The following is a 22,813-nucleotide window of genomic DNA, read 5'->3' on the forward strand; positions in this document are numbered from 1 at the left end:
CCTGTTTAAACACGACAGAGTGTCTGTGAACAGACTCAGGTCCAGGTCCTGAGTCCAGGTCCTGAGTCAGGTCTTGGTTCTATAACTTACTGAAACTGGTTTGAATATAAATGTTTCTCGAGCAGAATGTTTCTCTCAGTGTAAGATACGAGAAACAAATAAAGTAAACTCAGAGTGTGGACTGTCAACATGTTTACATCCAGATCCAGATCCAGATCCAGATTAGATTTACTTCAGGTACAGGACAGAACAGGTTCAGTGGAATTCTTGTGTCTCAGAGTTGACTTTATAAAAATACTCACTACACAGAGTAAATACAGTTTGATAAGAAAGAAACAGGGAGATTATTGTGTTACTTGGATGATTTAAATAGGAAATATATTAATTTACATCAACATCAGACAAGGCACCAATCCACCAATCCAATTATTCTTCACTCATCTAATCTAATGGCTGATAGGTGATTGATAGGTGATTGATAGGTGGTAGGTGGTTGATAGGTGGTTGATAGATGATTGATAGGTGGTTGATAGGGTGATAGGTGGTGGGTGGTTGATAGGTGGTTGGTGGAGTGCGGTGTCTTGGATGGTAGTTTGGGAATTTGGTTGATGGGTGTTAACAGGAGGAAACTCAGCTGTTACCTGGTTTTGAGAGGTTACTATTTCATGTTCCTGTTGGTTGTTGTGTGTTGTCCAACACAGTAATGAATTCACATCAACAAACTGTACTCAACGCAACTGTGAGAAAGAAAGAACAGAACAGAAAGCTCTGCGGGATCTAACCGGGTCTAGACATCCTACCTGCACAGTTCTTGCAGATGACCACACACAGGTTGATGGAGGCCCAGTCTGGGTTCAGGGCCTTGCAGTCAGCACACATCCTGTTGGACCGGTTGGACCAGATCTTCTCGGCAACCTCGTAATCTGACAGAGTCTCTGCGATTGACTCCTGCAGGGCCTCCATCCAGTCCCGCTTCTCTCGGTCCGATTCTGCTGTGAAGCTGAGGAGATGAAACAGAGGACTGCTGTGAAGCCTGGTGGACAGTTGCCATAACAACAACATTTTAAAGACTAATCCTCTTTTTAAATCATCAACACAGGAAGAGAAACTAACTCAACTGTTTCTGTCTCTGGAGAAAAATGAACAGTTTGAATCAGCAGCAGCTCTGAGGACCGCTGCAGAGCTGCAGGGAATTAGCTTAAGAAGCTTTTTCTGATTCAGTGACCTGCTTTTGGGACCAAATGGCTCAGCCTGGCAGAGGCCGGCAGAGAGGACCAACACTCCAGTTTCATCTACAGAGCTGGGAGACTGATTCTTCAGTCAGGTGTGAAAAAGGTTGCTTGATTTTAAAGCTGAGAAGTGAAACACGACAAGAACCTTAAATTAACACTGGCTGACTGCACATCACTCAGAGCTTCATCAGGATCGTCCTTTATTTTGGCGGGGCGTTTCCTGTTTCTACCACAAAGACCTATTGGTTAAAGTCAGTTTTTTACTGTTAAACTGAAACATGTTCATCTATCCACAGAACATTCATTTATTCATCCAATAAAAGTCAAACAGATGTTGATTAAAAACTTGAGTTAATAAAGTTTTGATCTTGACGTGATGACGCAGCGTCTGACGATACCTGAAGGTTTTATATGGTGTGATGAGGTCAAAGCTCTTGTGCTTTCCATCTCTGATTGTCGCTCCTCGAGCTTCGATCACTGTGATGCCGATTCCGTTACGAAAACACTGTGGACACAGACGTTAGCGACTCATTCAACAACCTCTCGAACAACCTACTGAAGATAAATCCTCATCTTACCAAGAGAATTAAAGTTGAGTTAGACACTTTTAAATATTAAATCCAGAGTTTGTCAGTGAAGCTCAGAAGTTATTAAACTGCAGCAGGTGTGTCTCACCTGTTCACTCTTGTAGAGCCAGATCTGATCCGTGTTGATGGCGGCATAGACTTTGGACTTGGTTCCCTTCAGTTCCAGGATTCCGTGTCTCTGACAGTGAGAACCAGGACCGAACCGCCGCCGACCGAACACCAGCTGATCCCTGACATGTTCCTGCAGTGTGGACACCACCGCCGCCTCAGCACTGACACACAGGAGAAACTGAGGTTAGTTCCTGAGTCTCAAAAAGAAGTAAACACAGTCAGTTAATATTTGCAGCTCTGTGAGGCCTTCAGTGGTCTGTGAGGCCTTCAGGTATCTGTGAGGCCTTCAGTGATCTGTGAGGCCTTCAGGGGTCTGTGAGGCCTTTCAGTGATCTGTGAGGACTTCAGGGTTCAGTGGTGACTTCAGTGGTTTTCAGCTCAGGACAGTCGGACTGGTCTGAGGTCTGTGTAGTAACATCAGGGAGGTTTAAATAAGGTTAGTTCTGGTTCTCAGTCTCTTAAACCACCCGGACTCATTAAACTCTAAAACAAAGCTTCATGTTTCTTGAGTGCAGATCAGCTGCAGGTGTTTATTCAGTGTTGCGTGTTACTGAGTCTGTTTGTGAGTGAGGAGATGTCGCTGTGAACAGTGTGTTTGTTACTTAGTTGTTTTCAACAGATGATATATAAACTCAGACTGAGCCCTGATCCACTTCCTGTCTCACCCCGCAGAAATAAAACTCCCCTCCATTATCTGCAGGAGACAACAGGCCTGTGGTTCAGAGCGGTCTGAATGCAGCAGGTTAGTGGGTCAGTCTTTTGTCTGTCCCAGCTGGAGTCCGGTCACATGGCCCGCCAGGCTCACTGAGGACTGTAGAGAGTTACAGAGGACTCACAGTTTTATGGGTTTTATGTATCATCAGCCTGACTGATGCAGTCCAGAATAAACCAGTTCATTTATCAGTCACACTGAGAAAACCCAAACGGAATCACTCAGTAATATAGAGGTGAGTTCCTACACTGATCTGGAGCTGTTTTTACAAACCTGGACAGAATGAGAAATTTCAGGAACATTAATCCACCATATCTAAGGACTGGAGACTCTAACAGTGTGAGTGTTTTTACCTTCACTGTCAGTCCTGAACACAAATATCCTCTGACTCGTCACTATTTCAAACTTATTGTCTTTGGCTGGGCGGGCCATCTGGATGGCACCCACTGGGATGACTCCTTTAGGATAGACATCCTGAAACACGGAGCAGAAAACCATCTTTAAAAACATGATCTGCATGAATCTGCATGAAACAACAGGTGCGTTATCAGGTGCGCTGGATAAATCAGACTTTAGCTGTCATCCTCTCTTTGCTCTGGAGAACCGAGAACCTGAGAGCTTTAATCAACGTTCTTCGTACCTTCTCGCTGCCGAAGTACATCAGGTTTTTACCGTCAAACTTCACGTAACGTTTCTGGAAAACATAGTTCCTAAAAAATAAAACACATAGAAACATCAGATCCAGAGACGTCAATAAATACGAGACACGTGACTGGTCCACAACACAGACACAGTTATGACATCACATTATTAAAAATCAATGAACAACCTGAGTCTGAGCTCTGAAGGTAAAATAGTCCAGATTAAAGACGAAGAGAATCAACACTGTTCACTGGCCCAGATGTAATTTATAACAGATACAGTTCATCTGAATCTGTACTGATTTTGATTGATTATTGATTGACTGATGAAACCTGAAAATTTCTTAAAAAGCAACCAGAGACTGAGGAGGAAGAAGGAAGAGACAAACACACACCGACTGGAGGATGAAGAGTCAGAGGAGGAAGAAGAGAAAGAGGAGGAGGAGAAGAAGGTGACAAGGCAGAGGCAGCTCCTAAGGAGGGAGGAGACACAGGGAGGAGCAGAGAGGAGGAGACGCAGCAGAACAGCTGACATCTGATCCCTGACAAACACACAAACACACAAAGACAGAAACACACACTGTACATGAACATCATCAGCAGGTGAAAACAAAGGCGAAACATTCAGACAGATCAGGAGACTCTGTGTCGACCAGTTTTCCTTAAAAATCTCAGACACCTGCTTAAGAACCCCTGGAAAATCTAAATCTATTAAATCTATTTAAAGACGGTGGAAAAATTTCAAGGCCCCTAAAACCTCCTGAAAAGCCTCAGGAACCTCCTCAAGACCCCTTCAACTTCCCAAGAACCTGAAACCTGCTCTCCCTAGTCTAACTTGGTCTTTAAATCAAACGCACCCCTGTGGAGACAGCTTGTCCAGCCAGCCGCTGATGATGGGTGGGGCTCTCTCAGTCAGGGAGGTGTAGCTGGCGTAAGGGGAGATGGTCAGGTCTTCGTCAGTCTCTGGGGGGAAGGTGTGGGGGGGCAGGGAGAGGCAGCGGAGAGGGGGTGGAGGTTCTCCAACGGTGCTATAACCCTGAGAGTCTCCGGAGTGAAGAGCCTGAGACAAACGCCTCGTCCAGGAAAACTTCTGACTCCTGAGGATCCAAACAAAAACTTTATTCATCGAAGACGATCGTGTTTGTATGAATAAGACATCACACCCTGAGAACCTGAGATCAAGTTTCATCCCTTGAAGTCTTTTATTGTGAAGTCTGTGGACGCTGCAGATCAGTGTAAACAAAATTATTCCTTATCTTTTCTCACTGTGATTCAGTGAATATGAGACCGAAAAATATTCAAGGATCCCACATATAAAACGGTATCATCTGCATGTCTACACTCTGGATTCCTCAGGGTTCTGTTCTCAGCCAACATTTACATTTCACTTTATATAAATAACTTTGGTATTTATTTGCATGCAACTAATGCAGATAATATAGTCCTATCTGCTGTGATTATGGATACTCTTAAACAAATAATATAAACATTATTCATCTAATGAGATAATAAAAGTGGGCTGAGAACAGAACCCTGAAGAACTCCACAGTTAATATCATTTTACAGTGTGCTGTGTTTTACCCATGATCCTCTGCATGTTTCTCCTCGTCCCTCCTTGTCTCTCTTCCCTCCAGTCTGCTTCTCTCACTCTGGATTTACAAGATAAAACACATTTCTATCATCACAGACTGGAAAATTACACCATTTTGAACTACAGACAACTTCAGACTGATTTCTTTGTCTTTAGTTTCATCTGAAATGTCTGTTTAACATTCATAATGATGAAAGAAGGAAACAGTGAAGGAGCTGTTTTTTCTCACCTCACAGGTGTGTGGATGTCTTCTGGGTTGGAAAACAGTTTCACAGTATGGACTGATCTCCTCCTCAGGGTCGTCTGTCGAAGCTGTTAAACAGAAGAACAGTAACCTACAACCTGCTCACATGTTCTGTCTGTTACACCACAAACAACACCGCTCTAACTTTCAGCCTTCAAAACATACAGGACTGTAAACTCTTTAATACTGGCTGAGGCCAGGGTGGGGGGTCCTGTACTCACCTCTGGCTGATCCTGAAGAGTTGTTACTTAAAGTGCTGCCACTGAAAACACACAAACAGTCAGTACTTGATTTATAAAGGAACTGATTCAGAGAGTCCACTACATTTAGACAGACTGGTCTGAAACTGGATCACATTTCGTATAACTTGAGAACATCTGGGAACATCTGGGAATATGTTAGGACCCTGATGAAGGCAACAGGCTGAAATGCATCAGACAACAAACATGTCCTGAAAACTACAACTGAAGCATTTTGCCCTTTACAGCAGTGTTCCCAATCCTGGTCCAGGGGAGCCCAGACACTCGTCTCTACTCCACCAACATGTCCTCTGTCTGTTTCACTAAGTTACAAACATTGTCCAACAAGGGATACCCCCCCCCACCACCCCAAGCTGCACCAAAACCCTGGTCTAGTCCCTGGTCTGGACAAAAGTGCATCAGAGTGACGTACCTGTTCCTCTCAGGAGTTAGTCTGGGTGGAGTTGGAGGAGCAGACTGCTGGCTGCAGTAACTCCTCCCTCCACTGGGGACAGTAGATCCAGGTAAAGTGCCCCAGTAGATCTCATTAGAGATCATCTCTATCCCCCCTCCTCTAGGTGAAGTGGAGGGTGGGGATCCAGAGAGCCTGCTGATGTCCAGACTACCAGAAGTCAGTGAAGAGTGAGTCTGGTTCTGCTCTGTTTGTACAGGTGAAGAAGAAGAGGGAGGGGACCCCTTGAACACTGAGGGGGGGACCCCGCGGTTCAGCCTCGGGGGAACTGGAGGTAACAACCCCCCAGCGTCTGAAAAAGACAAACTCCGCCTCATCCTCTCCACCTGACTCGGTCTTCGGCTGGTCGACTTGTCGTTGAGGTCAGAGGTCAACCTGTTGTCAGGTGTATCCCCTGAGGTCAGACCCTCTAACACAGTGAAACAGATGGACTCCTGGGAGAGTCTCCTGGGCAGGGCTGGGTCTGGTGTTGGACAGAAGTGGATGGGTGCAGTCCTGCGGCGGTTGAAGACAGTTCTGGGTTTGGGAACTGGCTTCACCATGACTCTGTTGCCATTGGGGTCTGAGTTCGTCAACATGGCGCCAAGGTTCGGAGCCGAACTGTTCCTAAACGCCTCGAAGTTAACGGGTCCCGTGGACTGATGGAGCGCAGCGGCGCCACAGCCTCGCTCCGAAGAAGAAATGTCCGTCACAGACTGACAGCGGTCACGTGGGAGATCAGTCACTGCTTTCTGATTGGCTCTTTGAGCTTCAGTCCTCTGGATGTGACTGACCAGTCGTAGGATTCTCTTCCTGTGTCCTGTGGCGGTTATTCCCAGACTGACAAAGGCGTCATGATCCAGGTGAGTAAAGTCTCTAGCCAATAGGAGACCAGCTTGACGGAAAATGTCCAGGTATCTGCAGAGAGCAGACATCAGTAAACAGCTCAGCAGGTTTTTGTTTTGATGATATTACCCAACACTGTGCACATATCCCTCTGCTATAACCCCCCGACCCCTGACCTCTCCAGATGGATCGCTGCCAGAAGCGTCTCAACCGGCGTGCTACCATCCAGGGAGGCCATGACGACCAACATGGAGTCTGGATCTGACGTCGTCTCCTCCTCGTCCAGGAAACACGACGGCCATCACTGACCTACAGCTGGGACAGATGACGGCTGTCCATCTGCAGAGACAGACACACAACATCACTGACGGCTCTCTGTGGGGGGGCTCACCACACTAAAAAGGATGTGGCTGTTACCCCCCCCCCCCCAAGGCAGAAAAGCAGACGGCTGTTTTAACTGCACCTTTGACCCCTCAAGGTCACGACCCCCCTCCGAGCCAAATAAAATCACAGCAGAAGAACAAAAAATGATGTCAGCGGCAGAAACAGCTGTAGGATTGTTTCACAGCGTTTGCAGCAGGATGACCTTTGACCTCTGTGCAGACAGCGGGTGGGGGGTGGGGGCATGAACGGAGGGACAGTGAAGGACAGTGAAGAAAAGAGAGAAACACACACACACACACACACACACACACACACACACACACAAAGAGTCATGTGACAGTGTCACGATTATTTTTAGAAATGACTGAATCAACATGTTGATCCTCTTTAACAGCTGATCGATCAGATGATGTCAACCCTACCCTCTGTCCACTGGAGATGATGCCACTGTTCACATGAAGCACAAACACACACATATGAAAACACACAGGAAACAAAGACCGCCTCCCCTTACAAACACACACACACACACACACACACACACACACACACACACACACACACACACACAGGATACAGGCAGTGCCTGCAGCTGAGGCGAGGCTCATTGCCCTGAGCTGAAGAGTGGAGGGCTTTCAAAGAAATAGCTGTGTGTGTGTGTGTTTGTGTGCGTGAGGTGTGTGTGTGTGTGTGTGTGTGTGTGTGTCCAGATTTCCTGAAAGAGGCTGGAATGTGTTTCCTCTGATCTGTGATCTTCAACAGCTTTGGTGAAACCAGACTGTCAAAGTTTGGGGGGGGGGGGGGGGGGTGATCTGAATTGTGAGGGAATTGTTGTGTGGTTTGCTTTTGTCTTTTGTGTCGACACCTGTTGCATCTGCAGGGAGTTTATCCTCTGATTAAATCTCAGGTGTCTTAACTGGACTTCTTTTTAGGTTTCTTGAGTTTCCAGTTGCCTTCAACGACTACCATGACCCGGATCACTGAGAACCTACACAGACATAAATCTCAGTTACTGATCTTTGATTCAGAGTGAGGCTCTGTCTGTCTGTCTGAAGAAGCAGTTTCCTGTTTGTCCTGTAACAGTAGAAACACTGATTCATGAATAAAGTTTGAATGAGACAATGTGTAGAAACAGTCGCTCTCTGAGTCAGCTGATCTGTAATGACAGCTGCAGGAAAGAAAGATGGGATGAAAAACACAAAAACAGAAGACACTGAAAACATGACTGACACCAAACTGACACTGAGTGTAAACCACAGAGTAAAAATAACTGAACACACACACACACACTCAGAGGTTAGCAGCGTCCAGGATGAAGACAAAGGCCAAGGAGGAGGAAGTGAGTCAGAGCAGTTTCCTTCCTCCTGTCGACATTTTTCCTCCAGATTTCAGCTGCTCCACATTAAACCAGTAAAACCAGACTCTGATCCAGGCTAAGCCAGAACCAGGATTTATATAAAACTACAGACATCTTACACCCCTTTAAACTGCAACAACCAAAACCAGGTTGAAAGGTGATTAAATCCACACAGAATCAGGCTTCACCAGATTCCAGCAGAGTCCAGCAGAGTCTGACACCACAGACACATAACACTGAGTTGAAGAGATTCAGTTGAGCTTCAGGAAACTAAAACTGAAAAATCTTTGGTTCACCTGAGCTCAAAGGTCACCTCCTCATCCTTCACATCTGCTGTGAAACTGAGAATAAGTTTTAACAGATGTTAGTTAGAGCTGATTCACAGGACGATGACGAGTCCACAAATTAGATCATTTGTCTGAGCAGGAAATGAAAACGTGACGTTAAACTCAGACTGAAACAGATGCAGGTTCAGTCGGTGTAAACAGGAGCGACCTGGAAAAGGTGGAGTGAGAGAAACCAGGAGAGGAAAGTCTGATCTGAGAGGAAACGAAGCCAAAGGCCACAGAGGAAGAATGAAGGTTTTCAGGGAGGCAGGAAGTCGGTGAAGGCTGCAGATAAAGAACGAGCTGAGGAAAAGCAGCAGGACAGAAACAGAGCAGAGGATACAGACACTCCCATCCTACTTCCACCTCCACAACACCAGAGGCCTCTGAGTGCTGCAGCTACTGATCCTGAGACCAGAGACCAGAGACCACAGAGCTGAGACCTGAGACCTGAGACCACAGACCTGAGACCAGAGGCAGAATTATAGAGTCTGTGTGAAGATCTGCAGAGTTGAACATGAATGTTTCACTGCAGAGATGAAATCTCATCCTCTGGATTCTGTTTTCAGTCTCCACCGTTTATAACTGAACCAAAACCAAACCTGAACCAAAGTGTTCATCAGGACCTGGGCCCGGATTCAAGAACACTTGACCAAGTCCAGTTTGTTTGTGAACACTGTGAACTGGACCTGGTCCTGGATCAGTGGACCTGGGTCCACATGAAAAGGTGGTGTCAGGTCTGGTTCATGTGTTCATGTGTAAACAGCTGAACCAAAACACAGAAGAGGAGGACTCGGGACATGACCTCTGACCTTTGACACATACAGAGAAGATCACTGGTGGAATATAAATTGTTGAGTTTAGTAGGAGACTAATTATTTTCTCTTCTCTTCTCCTTTTTGTTCTTCTCCAAACACCACCCCCCAACAACCCCCACGCCAGCCCCCTCCCCTTATCTCTATCCTGTGGTCATAATCAGATCTGTAGATCTGCAGCAGAAACAAAACACAGGATACAGCTGTCCTTCAAACTGCTGCAGAGGAAACACACACACACACACACACACACACACACACACACACACACACACACACACACACAGCCTCCTTCAGGACGTCCATCTTCAGTTAAAAAGATTTAATTTGAACCACATTAAAGGTGAATGAGAGAAAATGATTCACAGTTATATCTTAGAGAAGCAGGAACCACTGGTTTAAAGTGTTTAAAGTGTTGTAGGTGGAGGATGTGTTGGTGTAAAGTGTAGGTGGAGGATGTGTTGGTGTAAAGTGTTGTAGGTGGAGGATGTGTTGGTGTAAAGTGTTGTAGGTGGAGGATGTGTTGGTAAAGTGTTGTAGGTGGAGGATGTGTTGGTGTAAAGTGTTGTAGGTGGAGGATGTGTTGGTGTAAAGTGTTGTAGGTGGAGGATGTGTTGGTGTAAAGTGTTGTAGGTGGAGGATGTGTTGGTAAAGTGTTGTAGGTGGAGGATGTGTTGGTAAAGTGTTGTAGGTGGAGGATGTGTTGGTGTAAAGTGTTGTAGGTGGAGGATGTGTTGGTGTTGGTGGAGGGTGTGTTGGTGTAAATCAGAAGTTGAAGTTTAACGAGTGATTTGTTGTAGAAACTTGTTTCAGTCTGAACATGAAACAGACTTAATGAAGCTCAAAGAGACTAAAAACAAAAGCTGTTTTCATTCAGAACACACCTACGTTTCCTCTGCTCCTCCCTCCTCTCCCCAAACACTAAACACACCCTTTCCTCCTCTCATCCCTCCATCATCCCTCCATTATCTCTCTATCCATCTATTCTTCCCCTGTCAGCTCTCTCCCTCCTCCTCCTCATCATCTCTGCAGTTCTTTCCATCCTCGTGTGATTACTATCATTGATCAGTTTGTAACCTCAGCAGAGTCTCTCTGGATCTGAACCTCCTCAAACTTCTGCTTAACTGTCAGAGATCAGTTTGTCTCTGAACTTAAATACAGATATGAAAACTGTGATTTTAGTTTCACATCAGCTTCACAGACAGAAACAGTTTGATCCTGATTCAGACTGAAGGAAGGATTCTTCATTTCTCTGTTCTGTGAAGGGAACGAGTTAAAAAGGTCACAGAGCTGTTCACACACTGAACCAGAAGAAGAAGAAACGTTTGTACAGTCTATCACAGGTTAATTCAGGATGTCAGACTCATGATGATCAGCTACATGGATCAACTCCTGACCTTTGAAAATAAGAGATAATAAGAGATTAATCCATCAACTGATCAATCGTTTCAGTCAGTTTTAAACAAAAATATTAAACAGCTGTTCTCTTTAAACATCATTGATCAATGATTAATCGATCAATTGAGAACTTTATTTCTGATCATTAGCTGCAGCTCTTCAGACATAACTGATCTTTATTTTAAATGAACAGTTCGTCATTAAATCTGTTTCTGTTCAACACTGAGACCATGACATTTTCATCACGACTGTTTCCTGAGAAAAGATGAAAACAAGATGCAACATGTCAGAGACTGACTCTTTATGCTAAGATAAGCTAAGCTAAGCTAAGCTAACCACCGCCAGACTGTTCCCAACATGTTGAACTGTTACTTTAGTCTGACTGAAGCTACGTTAGTTTAGGTTTCTGTTTACAACAAACATCAGACTCAGCGTCTGAGACAGGAAGTCATGACGGAGCCAGTGATTCGCTGAGAGGCCTGTCAATCAAATCAACAACATCTCCCCAAACAAAGGCCTCTGTTAGTGAGTCTGACCATGAGAGACTCCAGAGACTTGGGGGGGGGGGGGGGGGGGGGGGCTGGGGCGAGAGGAAAAGACTGACCTTCATTCTTCACCTCCACTGAGAGAAGAGAATGAGCGAGAGAAGAGGGGGAGGAAAGGAAGGACAAATAAAAGAGAGAGAGTGAAGGGGTGGGCGAGCGAGGCTGTATAATAACAGTGAGGCTCTATTATGACAAACAGAAGCTTGATTGTTCAGAGACTGAACCACACACTGACACTGGGAACACTGGGGACTCTGAGGTGTGAGGGGAGACAAGACCAGGACTAGAACCAGGACCAGGACCAGGACCAGGACCAGGACCAGAAACAGGACCAGGACCGGAACCAGAACAAGGACCTGACATGATGTCTGTCCTCAGTCTGAGAGGACTCTGAACACAAAGGAGACGTCTCTGTGGTGCGTTCATGTGCTGTAGGAATCTGAGACTTACAGAAGAAGCTGCTCAGAGTCACATGACAACAGCTGTTTTAGCTGAAGTTTAGAATGTCCAGAGCAGCACATGAACGCACCACACACACACACACACATACACATACACACACACACACACACACAGAGAGAGAGAGAGAGAGAGTCAGTGAGTAATTAAGTGTGAGAGTGAAAAATGAAAATAACAGTTTATTATGGGACTGAGAAAAACTGAGAAAACAAAGTGAAACTGAAGTAAACCTCATCCAGATCTTTCATTCAGGATGAAGCTGGTTCTCTGCTGGACCCCACCCTCCAACAGTAAACAGCTGATCTCAGGTCAGTTCAACAGTAAACACAGAGCTGATTACATCACAACAGTTTGTCTCAGAGAGTTTCTGAAGAGGAAGGTTGGTCTGACTTCCTGTTACTGTTCAGGAGAACAAGTGGTTAGACACACACACACACACACACACACACACACACACACACACACACACACACACACCCTGTCCATCCTGTGTGTGATGTAACTGTTGTTGTAATCAGCTGAGTCTGATGCTGTTACTCTGAAAATGACGTAAAAACTTGTAAAAACAGGAAGCAGAAAAAGCTTCTGATTAAACTCGGCCCTGAACACAGCAGCTGCCTCAATGTCTCTGAGCAAAGCACTGACAGCTCACAGACTAACACCTGCACAGGTAAACAGCTGAAGGTCTGAGCCCCGGCGTCTGATCCTCAGCTGCTGCTCTGATCACTGCTCACTGGTTCTGATCAGAGTTATTGATCTCAGTCTCCTGACTTCAAATTAAAACTGTCAGAAACACCTGCTGTCTCACCTGCACACAGCTAACCAATCAGGGAGGGAGGTGGGGGAAAATATCCTCTAACCAATCAGCAGTGACTGACACAGGGATAGAGGTGGAGGATGTTGGATGAAAACAGTGAATCACCTGATTTAGCTGCACTGCTAATGTCAGAGGAGAGTGTCCTCCTGTGTGACATCACAGTGACATCACACTGAGTATTACTCAGGTGTCTGCAGAGACTGGGATCTGGTTCACTCTGAACCTTCAGCTGAAACAGGAAGCTCAGTTTCCTCTTTACAGGATGTTTGTGTTGCATGTGAACGCCCAGTTTCCCGCGCTCCTGAATGTCTCACACTGACCCACCACTTCACTGTCTCACTGACTACAGACTGTCTCACTGTCCCACTGCATCACTGTCTCACTGACTACAGACCGTCTCACTGCATCACTGTCTCACTGCATCACTGTCTAACTGTCTCACTGACTACAGACTGTCTCACTGCATCACTGTCTAACTGTCTCACTGACTACAGACCGTCTCACTGCATCACTGTCTCACTGACTACAGACTGTCTCACTGCATCACTGTCTAACTGTCTCACTGACTACAGACTGTCTCACTGCATCACTGTCTAACTGTCTCACTGACTACAGACTGTCTCACTGTCTGACTGTATCACTGCATCACTGTCTCTGGGAGAACCAATAGAGCCATGAAATCCAGGACTGAGTCTGAGTCCCTGAGACTCAGAGTTTGAGTCTTTCATTCACACTGAATCATCAGAGATGCGTCTTTGCGTCCAAACTTCCTCTCTGCGTCTTTCCTTTACTTCACACAGAAACAGCTCAGAGCGACAGAGACCAGAGTCTGAAACCAGGACTGTGTGAGGACCTGTGGTGCGGACTGAGGAGGACTAACAGCGGGACGAGCTGCTTCCTACAGGATTCACCGAGACAGACCGGAACCCCCCCGCCCCGCTCACATCAGACCTGCTCCTAGTCTCAGTAAAATACAGATTTAAAGTGTCTCACCTCGGATCCGGGCTATTTTCTTGTGTGTTTCAGGTCTGTGCACTGGTCTCTGGGGTCTCTGCAGGTTTCTGTCCCGGGAAATAACCCAGTAAAGTCCGGAGCAGGTCTCAGTCAGACTGGAAGCTCTGGGAGGAGAAACTCCGCTCTGAGCAGGGAGGTCAAGTTACACTGAACAACCACTGCTGCATCTTCCGGTTACACATTTCAAAATAAAAGTGTTGGACAGAAGAGAATTATATACATCCGGTTAGTAAACCTGTTTCCAAAATAAAGTTAAATTAACTGTAAAACCCCAGATAATCTGATTATGATAACATGATGAAAGTAATAATTTCAGAATTATTTCCTTATTTTATGAATAAATCATCAAAATAAATAAATATACAAATATAATACCGTTAATAAGAACAAAATAACCAGATACTTAAAAGTTAAAATGATAAAATATATCAAAAATAATGTTGTTTTCATGTTTTTAATCATTTTTAAACTTAAATTTAAAAAATAATAAATGAATTTAGTAAACTATAAGTTATTATATGTAATAACAAATAAAATAAGATTTAAACAGGTCTGTTTTATTACAGATGTGTGAGAACAGGTTAAGAGATCAGAGGTCAGAGGTCATGTGATGCAGACCATGAGAGTTGATTCTTCAGTATAAAGAAGAAAGTGATTATCCTCAGGCCTCTGTGTTGTGTTTTGTCAGAGCCGGTATGACCCCTCTGATCCAGGACCTGGTTTATCAGGCTGCTCTGTAACCAGGGAACAGGTAAGGGTTCAGCAGGATCTGGACTAATAACGTCCTCCTCATATTTCTGCAGCAGACCTCTGTCCTTTGGTCCAGCAGTGAGGAAGTCCTCTGTGAACACAGTGTCCTGTCCTCAGAGAGCAGTAAGGAGCTGGACAGTGGTGGAGTTTCCTCCAAACAACAATCGGAGCTGCACAGGCAGGAAACAGGAAAAGCCTGAGACAATACAGCTCTGAGAGGATCCGGACTCAAGCTGCATTTTTCAGCCTCTAAAGGAGGATGCAGTCACACACAGTTTTCCTTATCACCACAGGAAAAACAGGCCAAGCAGCTGCTGCAGAGACTGGACTGAGAGTCTGTGATCAGTCTGTGATCGTCTGATCAGTCTGTGATCAGTCTGTGATCATGTAATCAGTTTGGGATCAGGCTCTGATCAGGCTGTGATCATGTGATTGACCTGTGATCAGGCTGTGATCATGTGATCATGTGAAGTCAAATTTTATTTATATAGCGCCAATTCACAACAGAAGTTATCTTGAGGCACTGTACATATAGAGCAGGTCTAGACCGTACTCTTTATCTTATAAAATTTACAGACAGAGACCCAACAGATCCACCATGAGCAGCACTAGGCGACTGTGGCAAGGAAAAACTTCCTTTAAGAGGCAGAAACCTCGAGCAGAACCAGACTCAAGGTGGGCGGCCATCTGCCTCGACCGGTTGGGTTTAGACAGAAAGAGAGGGGGGTGGGGGAATGGGGGAGAAAGACAACATTGCAGATACACAGACTAAGTCAAAATGTAAATAGTAATAATAATAATAATAATAATAATAATAATGATCATTATTATTTTTATAGCTAAAGGGATAATAATGACAAACAGTGAAACATTAGTATCACTAACACTAATAAATGTTTAATTATTGTCGCATCATGGGTTGAGCTGGATCATGGGAGCAGCAGGAGACTCTCCAGCTCTGGAGGCAGAACCCTGCAGTGAGAGACAGTAGCAGAGAGAGAGAGAGAAGCACAGCCTGGGCACTAATGTGCTTGATGGAAGAAACACACAGTTAAAGTGATGCAGTGATATTAAGACAGTTAATAGTAATCTTGTCGGCAGGACATCATGGACAACATTTAATTATTAATCTTAACTGATGCATTGAGACTGACCCAACCCGCCAAGGCAAAATGGTATCCTGAAATAGGAACCAGAATAATATGCTAGTTAAAAGTTAAGGCAAAAAGATGAGTTTTTAGTTTGGATTTAAAGGCCTCAACTGAGTCAGCCTGTCTAATATCAGTAGGGAGGTTGTTCCAGAGGAAGGGGGCCCGATAGGAGAAGGCCCTGCAGCCTGCTGACTTCTTTTTGACTCTGGGGACAGACAGCAGCCCTGCACTCTGAGAACGCAGAGCACGGGAGCGAATATAAGGGTTAAGAAGATCAGACAGGTATAAGGGGGCTAGCCCATTTAGAATTTTATAAGTCATTAAGAGAACTTTAAAGTCTGATCTAACATGAATAGGGAGCCAGTGAAGGGAGGCTAGAACTGGGGTAATATGGTCAAACCTTCTCGATTTGGTCAGCATTCTAGCTGCAGCATTCTGGACCATTTGCAGACTTTTAGTGCTAGCACGTGGTAGTCCTGAAAGCAAAACATTACAATAATCCAGTCTAGAAGAAACAAAGGCATGGACTAGAATTTCAGCGTCTGCCATGGAAAGAAAAGACCGAATCCTAGCTATATTGCGTAGGTGAAAAAAGGCAGTCTTTGTAATGTCTTTAATATGCTGATCGAAGGAAAGAGTACGATCAAGTGTGACACCCAGATTTTTGGCTGTTGTACTTTGAGAGATAACACAGTTGTCAAGGGATATAGTTACATGATCGAACTGGTGTCTATATCGTGCTGGGCCAATAACCAGCATTTCAGTTTTGTCTGAATTAAGAAGCAGGAAGTTTTGAGACATCCAGCTTTTAACAGATGACAAGCAGATCTCTAGTTCCCTAATTTCAGAGGCATTATCAGCCTTTATAGGCACATATAGCTGGGTATCATCAGCATAACAGTGAAAATTAATTCCATGACTCCGAATTAGACACCTCAATCCCACGGGAAAGAATCAGGTCTAGAGTGTTACCACCACAGTGAGTAGGTTCATGTACAGACTGTGTGAACTCTAAAGTATCAATAAGTGCCAAAAAAGCTATATTTAAAGGATCAGAGGCCTTATTTAGGTGAATGTTAAAGTCACCCATAATTAGGATATCATCACTATATGTGACAAGACATGATAAAAAATTTCCAAATTCATCTAAAAACTGTGAGTAGGGGCCAGGTGGTCTGTAAAGTACCACAAGGTTGAGTGGTTGCAATCTATTTCCCTGGTCATGGGGACCAGAAGCTACTGGAGAAGGTTTCAATACTACAGCCTCGAAGGAGTTAAAAGTGAGATTAAGAGCTGAGGTTAGACCAAAGGAAGACTTATAAATTAAAGCGACGCCCCCACCTTTTTTCGTAGCCCGAGCAACATGTGCGTTGGCATACTCAGGTGGGGAAGCTTCATTTAAAGGCAGGAACATATCTGGTTTAAGCCATGTTTCACATAGACCAACCATATCCAGATTATGTTCAAGAATCAAGTCATTTATCAATAATGCCTTGGTAGAAAGTGATCTAATATTTATGAAGCCAAATTTGAGGATCATATTGAGCCTGGAGCTGCTGGTAGCAGCCTGGTGTGGCAAGGTACCTATAGATGAAGTATTAATAGGAATGAGGCATCTAGTGTTTCTGTTAGGAAATTTAAGTGGCCTTTTATTCAGTACTTTATGGGACCTAGCACTGTCACCAGTGGCAGGAGTGGTGTTTTGTACATGGTGGTTTAGAAACTTAGGAAACTTGTGAATAGTACGGCGGGGAATGGAGACAGTCTCAATGCAGTAGATCAGGCTGAGCATCTAAAGTCTGCAAATTATCCTGGTTAGATTCGTCATCTAAGCTATCTAAGCTAGTGGACTCCAAAACCGCACCACCTAAAGACCTAGCAGGTTTACTACTCACCTGCGACCTGCCGATCACTAGTGTCTTACTGTCAAACCCGACGTAAACACCTGTCTATATTCCTAGATAAAATAGCAGCGCCTGCTCCAGTAGGATGCAGACCATCTGCCTTCAGCAGGTCAGGACGGCCCCAGAAAGAAGGCCAGTTATCCACAAAACTATATCCCTGCTCACTACAGTGACGAGCCAGCCAGCGGTTCAGAGACGTTAATCTACTGTACACCTCATCATTACCCCGCATGGGTAAAGGACCAGAGACAACTAATCGATGCCGACACATCTTTCTAGCAAACTCAAACGTCCTAGCTAAACTAGCTTTGGTGACCTCAGACTGCTTCATTCTAATATTATTGGTGCTGACATGAATGACAATGTTGCTATAACTAGGTGTGGAGTGTACCTGAGCCCCCTGTTTCTCCCTGCGTGATGCCAGCACCCTAAGATTATCCTCAATGTCGGAAGCTCTGGCCCCAGGTAGGCAGTAAACATTGGCTGGCGAAGCTAATCTGACATTGCGAGTGATGGAGTCCCCTATGACTAGAGTGTGTTGTTTAGCCCTGTCAGCGGGAGCGGGGGAGACACGCGGGCGCACAGGACTACCAACGGGGCTAGCAAGAGTCGAAAACCGGTTTGCAGTCGGGAGAGGCGACTGCAGACCAGGCCACACAACCGGTCGCTTGCTCTTACGTGCCCCTTTCCGCCGGCTGACAGGGACGAACTCCGCACTCACTGCCGACGAGGCTAAGCTAGCCCTAACAGGCTCGCTGTCGAGCCCGTGGCTAACGCTATCTGGAGTGCCCGTCATATCTAAGGTAATGCTAGGAGAAAGGAGCTGCTCTAGTTGACGGACACGTCTCTCTAGCAGAGACACCCTGTCTTCAAGAACAGAACAGCTAACACAAGCCATGGTAGTAGTTACTTTAAGCTAGGTTAGCTGTAGGAGTGAGAGGTGAGGCTACAATTTAAATTAGGCTAATGAGGCTACAAACAGCTAAGCTAAATTAAACTAACAACAAACAGGCTAAAGTCAGAGGAAATATCAATACACAGGTAGCGATCAAAAGTAAGATAGATTAGTACAAAGCAGCAGCAAATAACGTGTAACAAAAGACTATAGGACAGAAAGTGAAGAGAGAAAGCGGAGCAGCGAGTAAGTGTCGACCTCACAGAATCACGGCGTACGGTACAGGTAGCGTCACAGCGTCGTCAGACAGCACAGACAGGAAGAAGAGCCTTCACAGACACTTCACATGGTTACTGATCTTGTAATCAGTCTGTGATCATGTGATTGACCTGTGATCAGGCTGTGATCATGTGATTGACCTGTGATCAGTCTGTGATCAGTTTGTGGTCAACCTGAGTTTTTGATTGGTTCATCAATAACTCCTGAAGCTCAGGACTAAACTCAGAGACCAGACGGCAGGTCCTCAGACACGTCACATCTCTCTGTTATGCATGATTTTACATTTTTATTCTCTTTTATTCTGATTCCTATTTCAGGATACCATTTGTCCTTCGGCGAGTTGGGTCAGTCTCAGTGCATTAGTTAAGCTTAGTAGTTAGTAAATGTTGTCCATGATGTCCTGCCGACAAGAGTACTATAAACTGTCTTAATATCACTGCATCACTTTAACTGTGTGTTTCTTCCCTCAAGCACATTACTGCCCAGGCTGTGCTTCTCTCTCTCTCTCTGCTACTGTCTCTCACTGCAGGGTTCTGCCTCCAGATCTGGAGAGTCTCCTGCTGCTCCCATGATCCAGCTCAACCCATGATGCAACAATAATTGAACATTTATTAGTGTTAGTGATACTAATGTTTCACTGTTTGTCATTATTATCCCTTTAGCTATAAAAATAATAATGATCATTATTATTATTATTATTATTATTATTATTATTATTACTATTTACATTTTGACTTAGTCTGTGTATCTGCAATGTTGTCTTTCTCCTACCCCATTCCCCCACCCCCCTCTCTTTCTGTCTAAACCCAACCGGTCGAGGCAGATGGTCGCCCACCTTGAGTCCGGTTCTGCTCGAGGTTTCTGCCTCTTAAAGGAAGTTTTTCCTTGCCACAGTCGCCTAGTGCTGCTCATGGTGGGATTTGTTGGGTCTCTGTCTGTAAATTTTATAAGATAAAGAGTACGGTCTAGACCTGCTCTATATGTACAGTGCCTCAAGATAACTTCTGTTGTGAATTGGCGATAAATAAAATTTGACTTGACTTGCATGATGGTTAAAATCCTCAAAGTAAAATCAAAGCTGTTATTTAAAATGTTAAAAAGAAAAGAATCAACAGTTTGACAGAAAAATATCGACTTTATTGATTAAAGTAGAATCTGTTTAACAAAACAAAGATAGTTTATGAGAGAGATGCTTCACCTCCTCAATCAAACATTCAGACTCTGACTCAGGTTAAACATCTTTAATCAATATTTCTATTGATGAATTATTGGGAAGTGATCAGCCTGTAGAGGAGGAGATTATTCACCTGACGCCTGTTACCCTGAGGCTGTAGTGAAGGTGTGTGTCCACTGGGAGGTACTGCAGACTCTCTCTCTCTCTCTCTCTCTCTCTCTCTCTCTCTCTCTCTCTCTCTCTCACACACACACACACACATGTTTAAACACGATGAGACTGAATCTGAATGTCTACAGGGACCCAATCACAGAGGAGGTCAGAGGTCATGAGAGGACATCTAAGGTCACATGACTCAGTTTTTACTGAACAGTACGACTGAAAGCAGCTGATCACCCTGTAGACATCATCATCATCATCATCATCAGAGTGTGACAGCAGAGGTGAATTCAGGTCAGTTCATAGTGAAACATATTTAAAGTGAACTCAGCTGTTCTTCATCAGTGTTAACAAGGACAAGTTTCAGATCTGTATCTGTATCCTCACAGTGTGGATGACAGCACCCCCCGGTGGTAAACTGATGGTACAACAGGTTTTTGAGCTGATGCTCAGAAACAGAGACTTTCACCTGAGGACGTTCCGACTCTGAACCTTTTCATTTATGTATTCACTGATGGAATCAGATCATTTATTCTGATTAAATATGTTAAATGACGTCTCATCAGGTATTTTAACGACCAGTGAATCATTTCAGTTCCAGTTTAACAGATGAGCGAATTTATCACATCACTGAAAATCTGATCAGCTTTTCACTCCATTGATTATCAGTAATTACTATTAATCATCAGATGTACTTCTATTTCACTGTATGTTCTTACACGTTTGGTGACCTCACTCATTTCTAGCATGTTGTTTAACCTGAACACCTGGAAACACCTGAAACACCTGGAAACACCTGTGAGGGTGAGCAGAGCCTTTAACCACACTAACCTCACCAACAGGAGGGTTTTGTTCTTTAAACTGAACCTGGAGGCACAGAATCATCAGAGAGAAAGAAATGAGAAAGAAACAGTAAAGCAGAGAGAGATGGATATTGTGTTATATGTGTTTAAGTCTCTTCATCGTCGCTGTGGTGCGTCTTCTCCTCAGTCAGGCCGCTCTCGTCGATGTTCTCCAGAGAGTCGGCTCTCTGCACCGTCAGCTCCGACACGCTGATGCACGGCAGCGTGTTCTGCTCTGGAAACATCCACGGCTTCAGGTTTGGGTTGTGCTTCCTCTTCCAGTCCGGATACTTCAGAGATGCCTTGTAGATCTTCCTCATGGCCTGTGAGGTCAGAGACACAGTGAGACACAGAGACACAGAGACAAGTACTGGACCCTGATGGACTGATGGTTTTTACCTTTGGAGCCACAAACTGAGATACTCTGTTCACCACCCACTTTGGTAGAGAACCTGCAGACAGAGAGGACGAGATGTTACTGTGAGGACCTGGAGGGAAACTGGGTTTACGGGTTGTTTTCTGGTTGTTTTGTTTTCTGGTTGTTTTCTGGCTGTTTACTGGTTGTTTTCTGATTGTTCCTTGCAGGTATCTTCAGCTCCTGTCACAGACTTGCAGTGTGAAGACTGACCACAGAGGATGAGGGTGTGTGTGCTGCGTTTAAAGACTACTGTAAAGGTCAGTGTTAGCCTCACCTCTGGGGTCCACCTGGGTCAGGTAGTAGAGGGTGGAGCAGTTGGCTCCGTTGGACTGGATCAGGTACCCAGTCAGCAGAGACACGGCTCGGACGTAGTCCTTCTTAGGAGGATGTTGCTGCAGAAGAAACATTTCACTTAAAGGTTTAGTTCACTGTTTTCATCCCAAACTTTAGAACCAGGATGCAAACCTGAACATGAACCTCTCTGAACAGACTGATGCTCTTTATCTGTCAGTTCTCACAGTAACTAGTTTATAAAGTCAGAACAAATGACAACATCAAACCCAGGGTGAATAAGAGCCATACTACAACTCTCTGGGTCAGTTAGCTAACCTACAACCATGTGTTTTAAAGGTCTCTGGTTGATCCCCGGCCTGGTACAGTCCCTCTGTTGTTTTCTATCGTGACTTCATTTGAAGGCATCTGAATGTGGTCCTGATTGTGTTTGTTTTCTTTACGTCGCTGCTCTGAAAGCTGAGAGTGTGTTGTGTTACCATGACAACCCACAACCAGCTTAATTTGAAATACAATTACAAATAGGAATAGAAACACTGACCGGGTGTTTGACAGAGTAGTTGATGATCAGGTAGTCGCTGCCAAGAGGAAGCCAAGATCTCATTGTCACAAAGTCTCTGTTCTTCAGAGGAGTCGGACATTTCCCTTCAAACACATTAAAACACTGATGAGACACATGAGAGCTGCAGAAACGGATAAATGAAGAATCCAGTTCTGATCCAGTCAGAGGTCAGGAGATGCTGACTGAGGTCATGAGCTGAACTAACAGGAGTAATATCCGACGTCTGCATTGACGGTCAGTCTGCCGATGTCATACGTGTCGATCATGTTGGTGTCCCACTTCCTGCGGTAGGGGGGTGTCATGGAGGACGTCGTACAGTGTCTCTGCCGTCACGTCTTTACACACTATCCTCATCTGACAGACAGACAGACAGATGGAGGACGGTCAGTTACTGAAGACAGAATTGACTGGTTTATACAGTTTGTTTAGAACCATCTGATGCTCTGATCAGCTGTAACATCAGAGTCTATAAACCTTTATCTAAACCTGTTGATGTGACACATTATTCAAAACAATGAGTTTTAGGACCAGAGAACAACTGAAACAAACAAACCTCCGAGGACCTCCACCTTTTAAAGTTAAGGTGTGACCAGTTTCCTGTTTCTCTGCAGGTTCACAT

At 44.8% G+C, this 22,813-nt stretch overlaps 1 protein-coding gene and 1 pseudogene across 1 annotated transcript; both read right to left on the minus strand.

Moving 5' to 3' along the window:
• Nucleotides 1-762: 762 nt before the first annotated feature.
• LOC108891899 (arf-GAP with Rho-GAP domain, ANK repeat and PH domain-containing protein 3-like) lies at nt 763-13,936 on the minus strand. The gene is given in 13 exon segments (XM_018689248.2): nt 763-1,000; nt 1,631-1,737; nt 1,908-2,074; nt 2,077-2,091; nt 2,996-3,116; nt 3,283-3,352; nt 4,141-4,380; nt 4,865-4,932; nt 5,104-5,186; nt 5,340-5,380; nt 5,791-6,726; nt 6,831-6,993; nt 13,749-13,936. Coding segments are annotated over 12 exon segments (2,145 nt in total). The 5' UTR covers nt 6,905-6,993; nt 13,749-13,936; the 3' UTR covers nt 763-777.
• Nucleotides 13,937-19,871: 5,935 nt separating this feature from the next.
• LOC108891898 (START domain-containing protein 10-like) lies at nt 19,872-22,601 on the minus strand (annotated as a pseudogene).
• Nucleotides 22,602-22,813: the final 212 nt, after the last annotated feature.

This window comes from Lates calcarifer, unplaced genomic scaffold, assembly GCF_001640805.2.
Source record: "Lates calcarifer isolate ASB-BC8 unplaced genomic scaffold, TLL_Latcal_v3 _unitig_2053_quiver_1924, whole genome shotgun sequence".
Lineage (NCBI taxonomy): Eukaryota > Metazoa > Chordata > Actinopteri > Centropomidae > Lates > Lates calcarifer.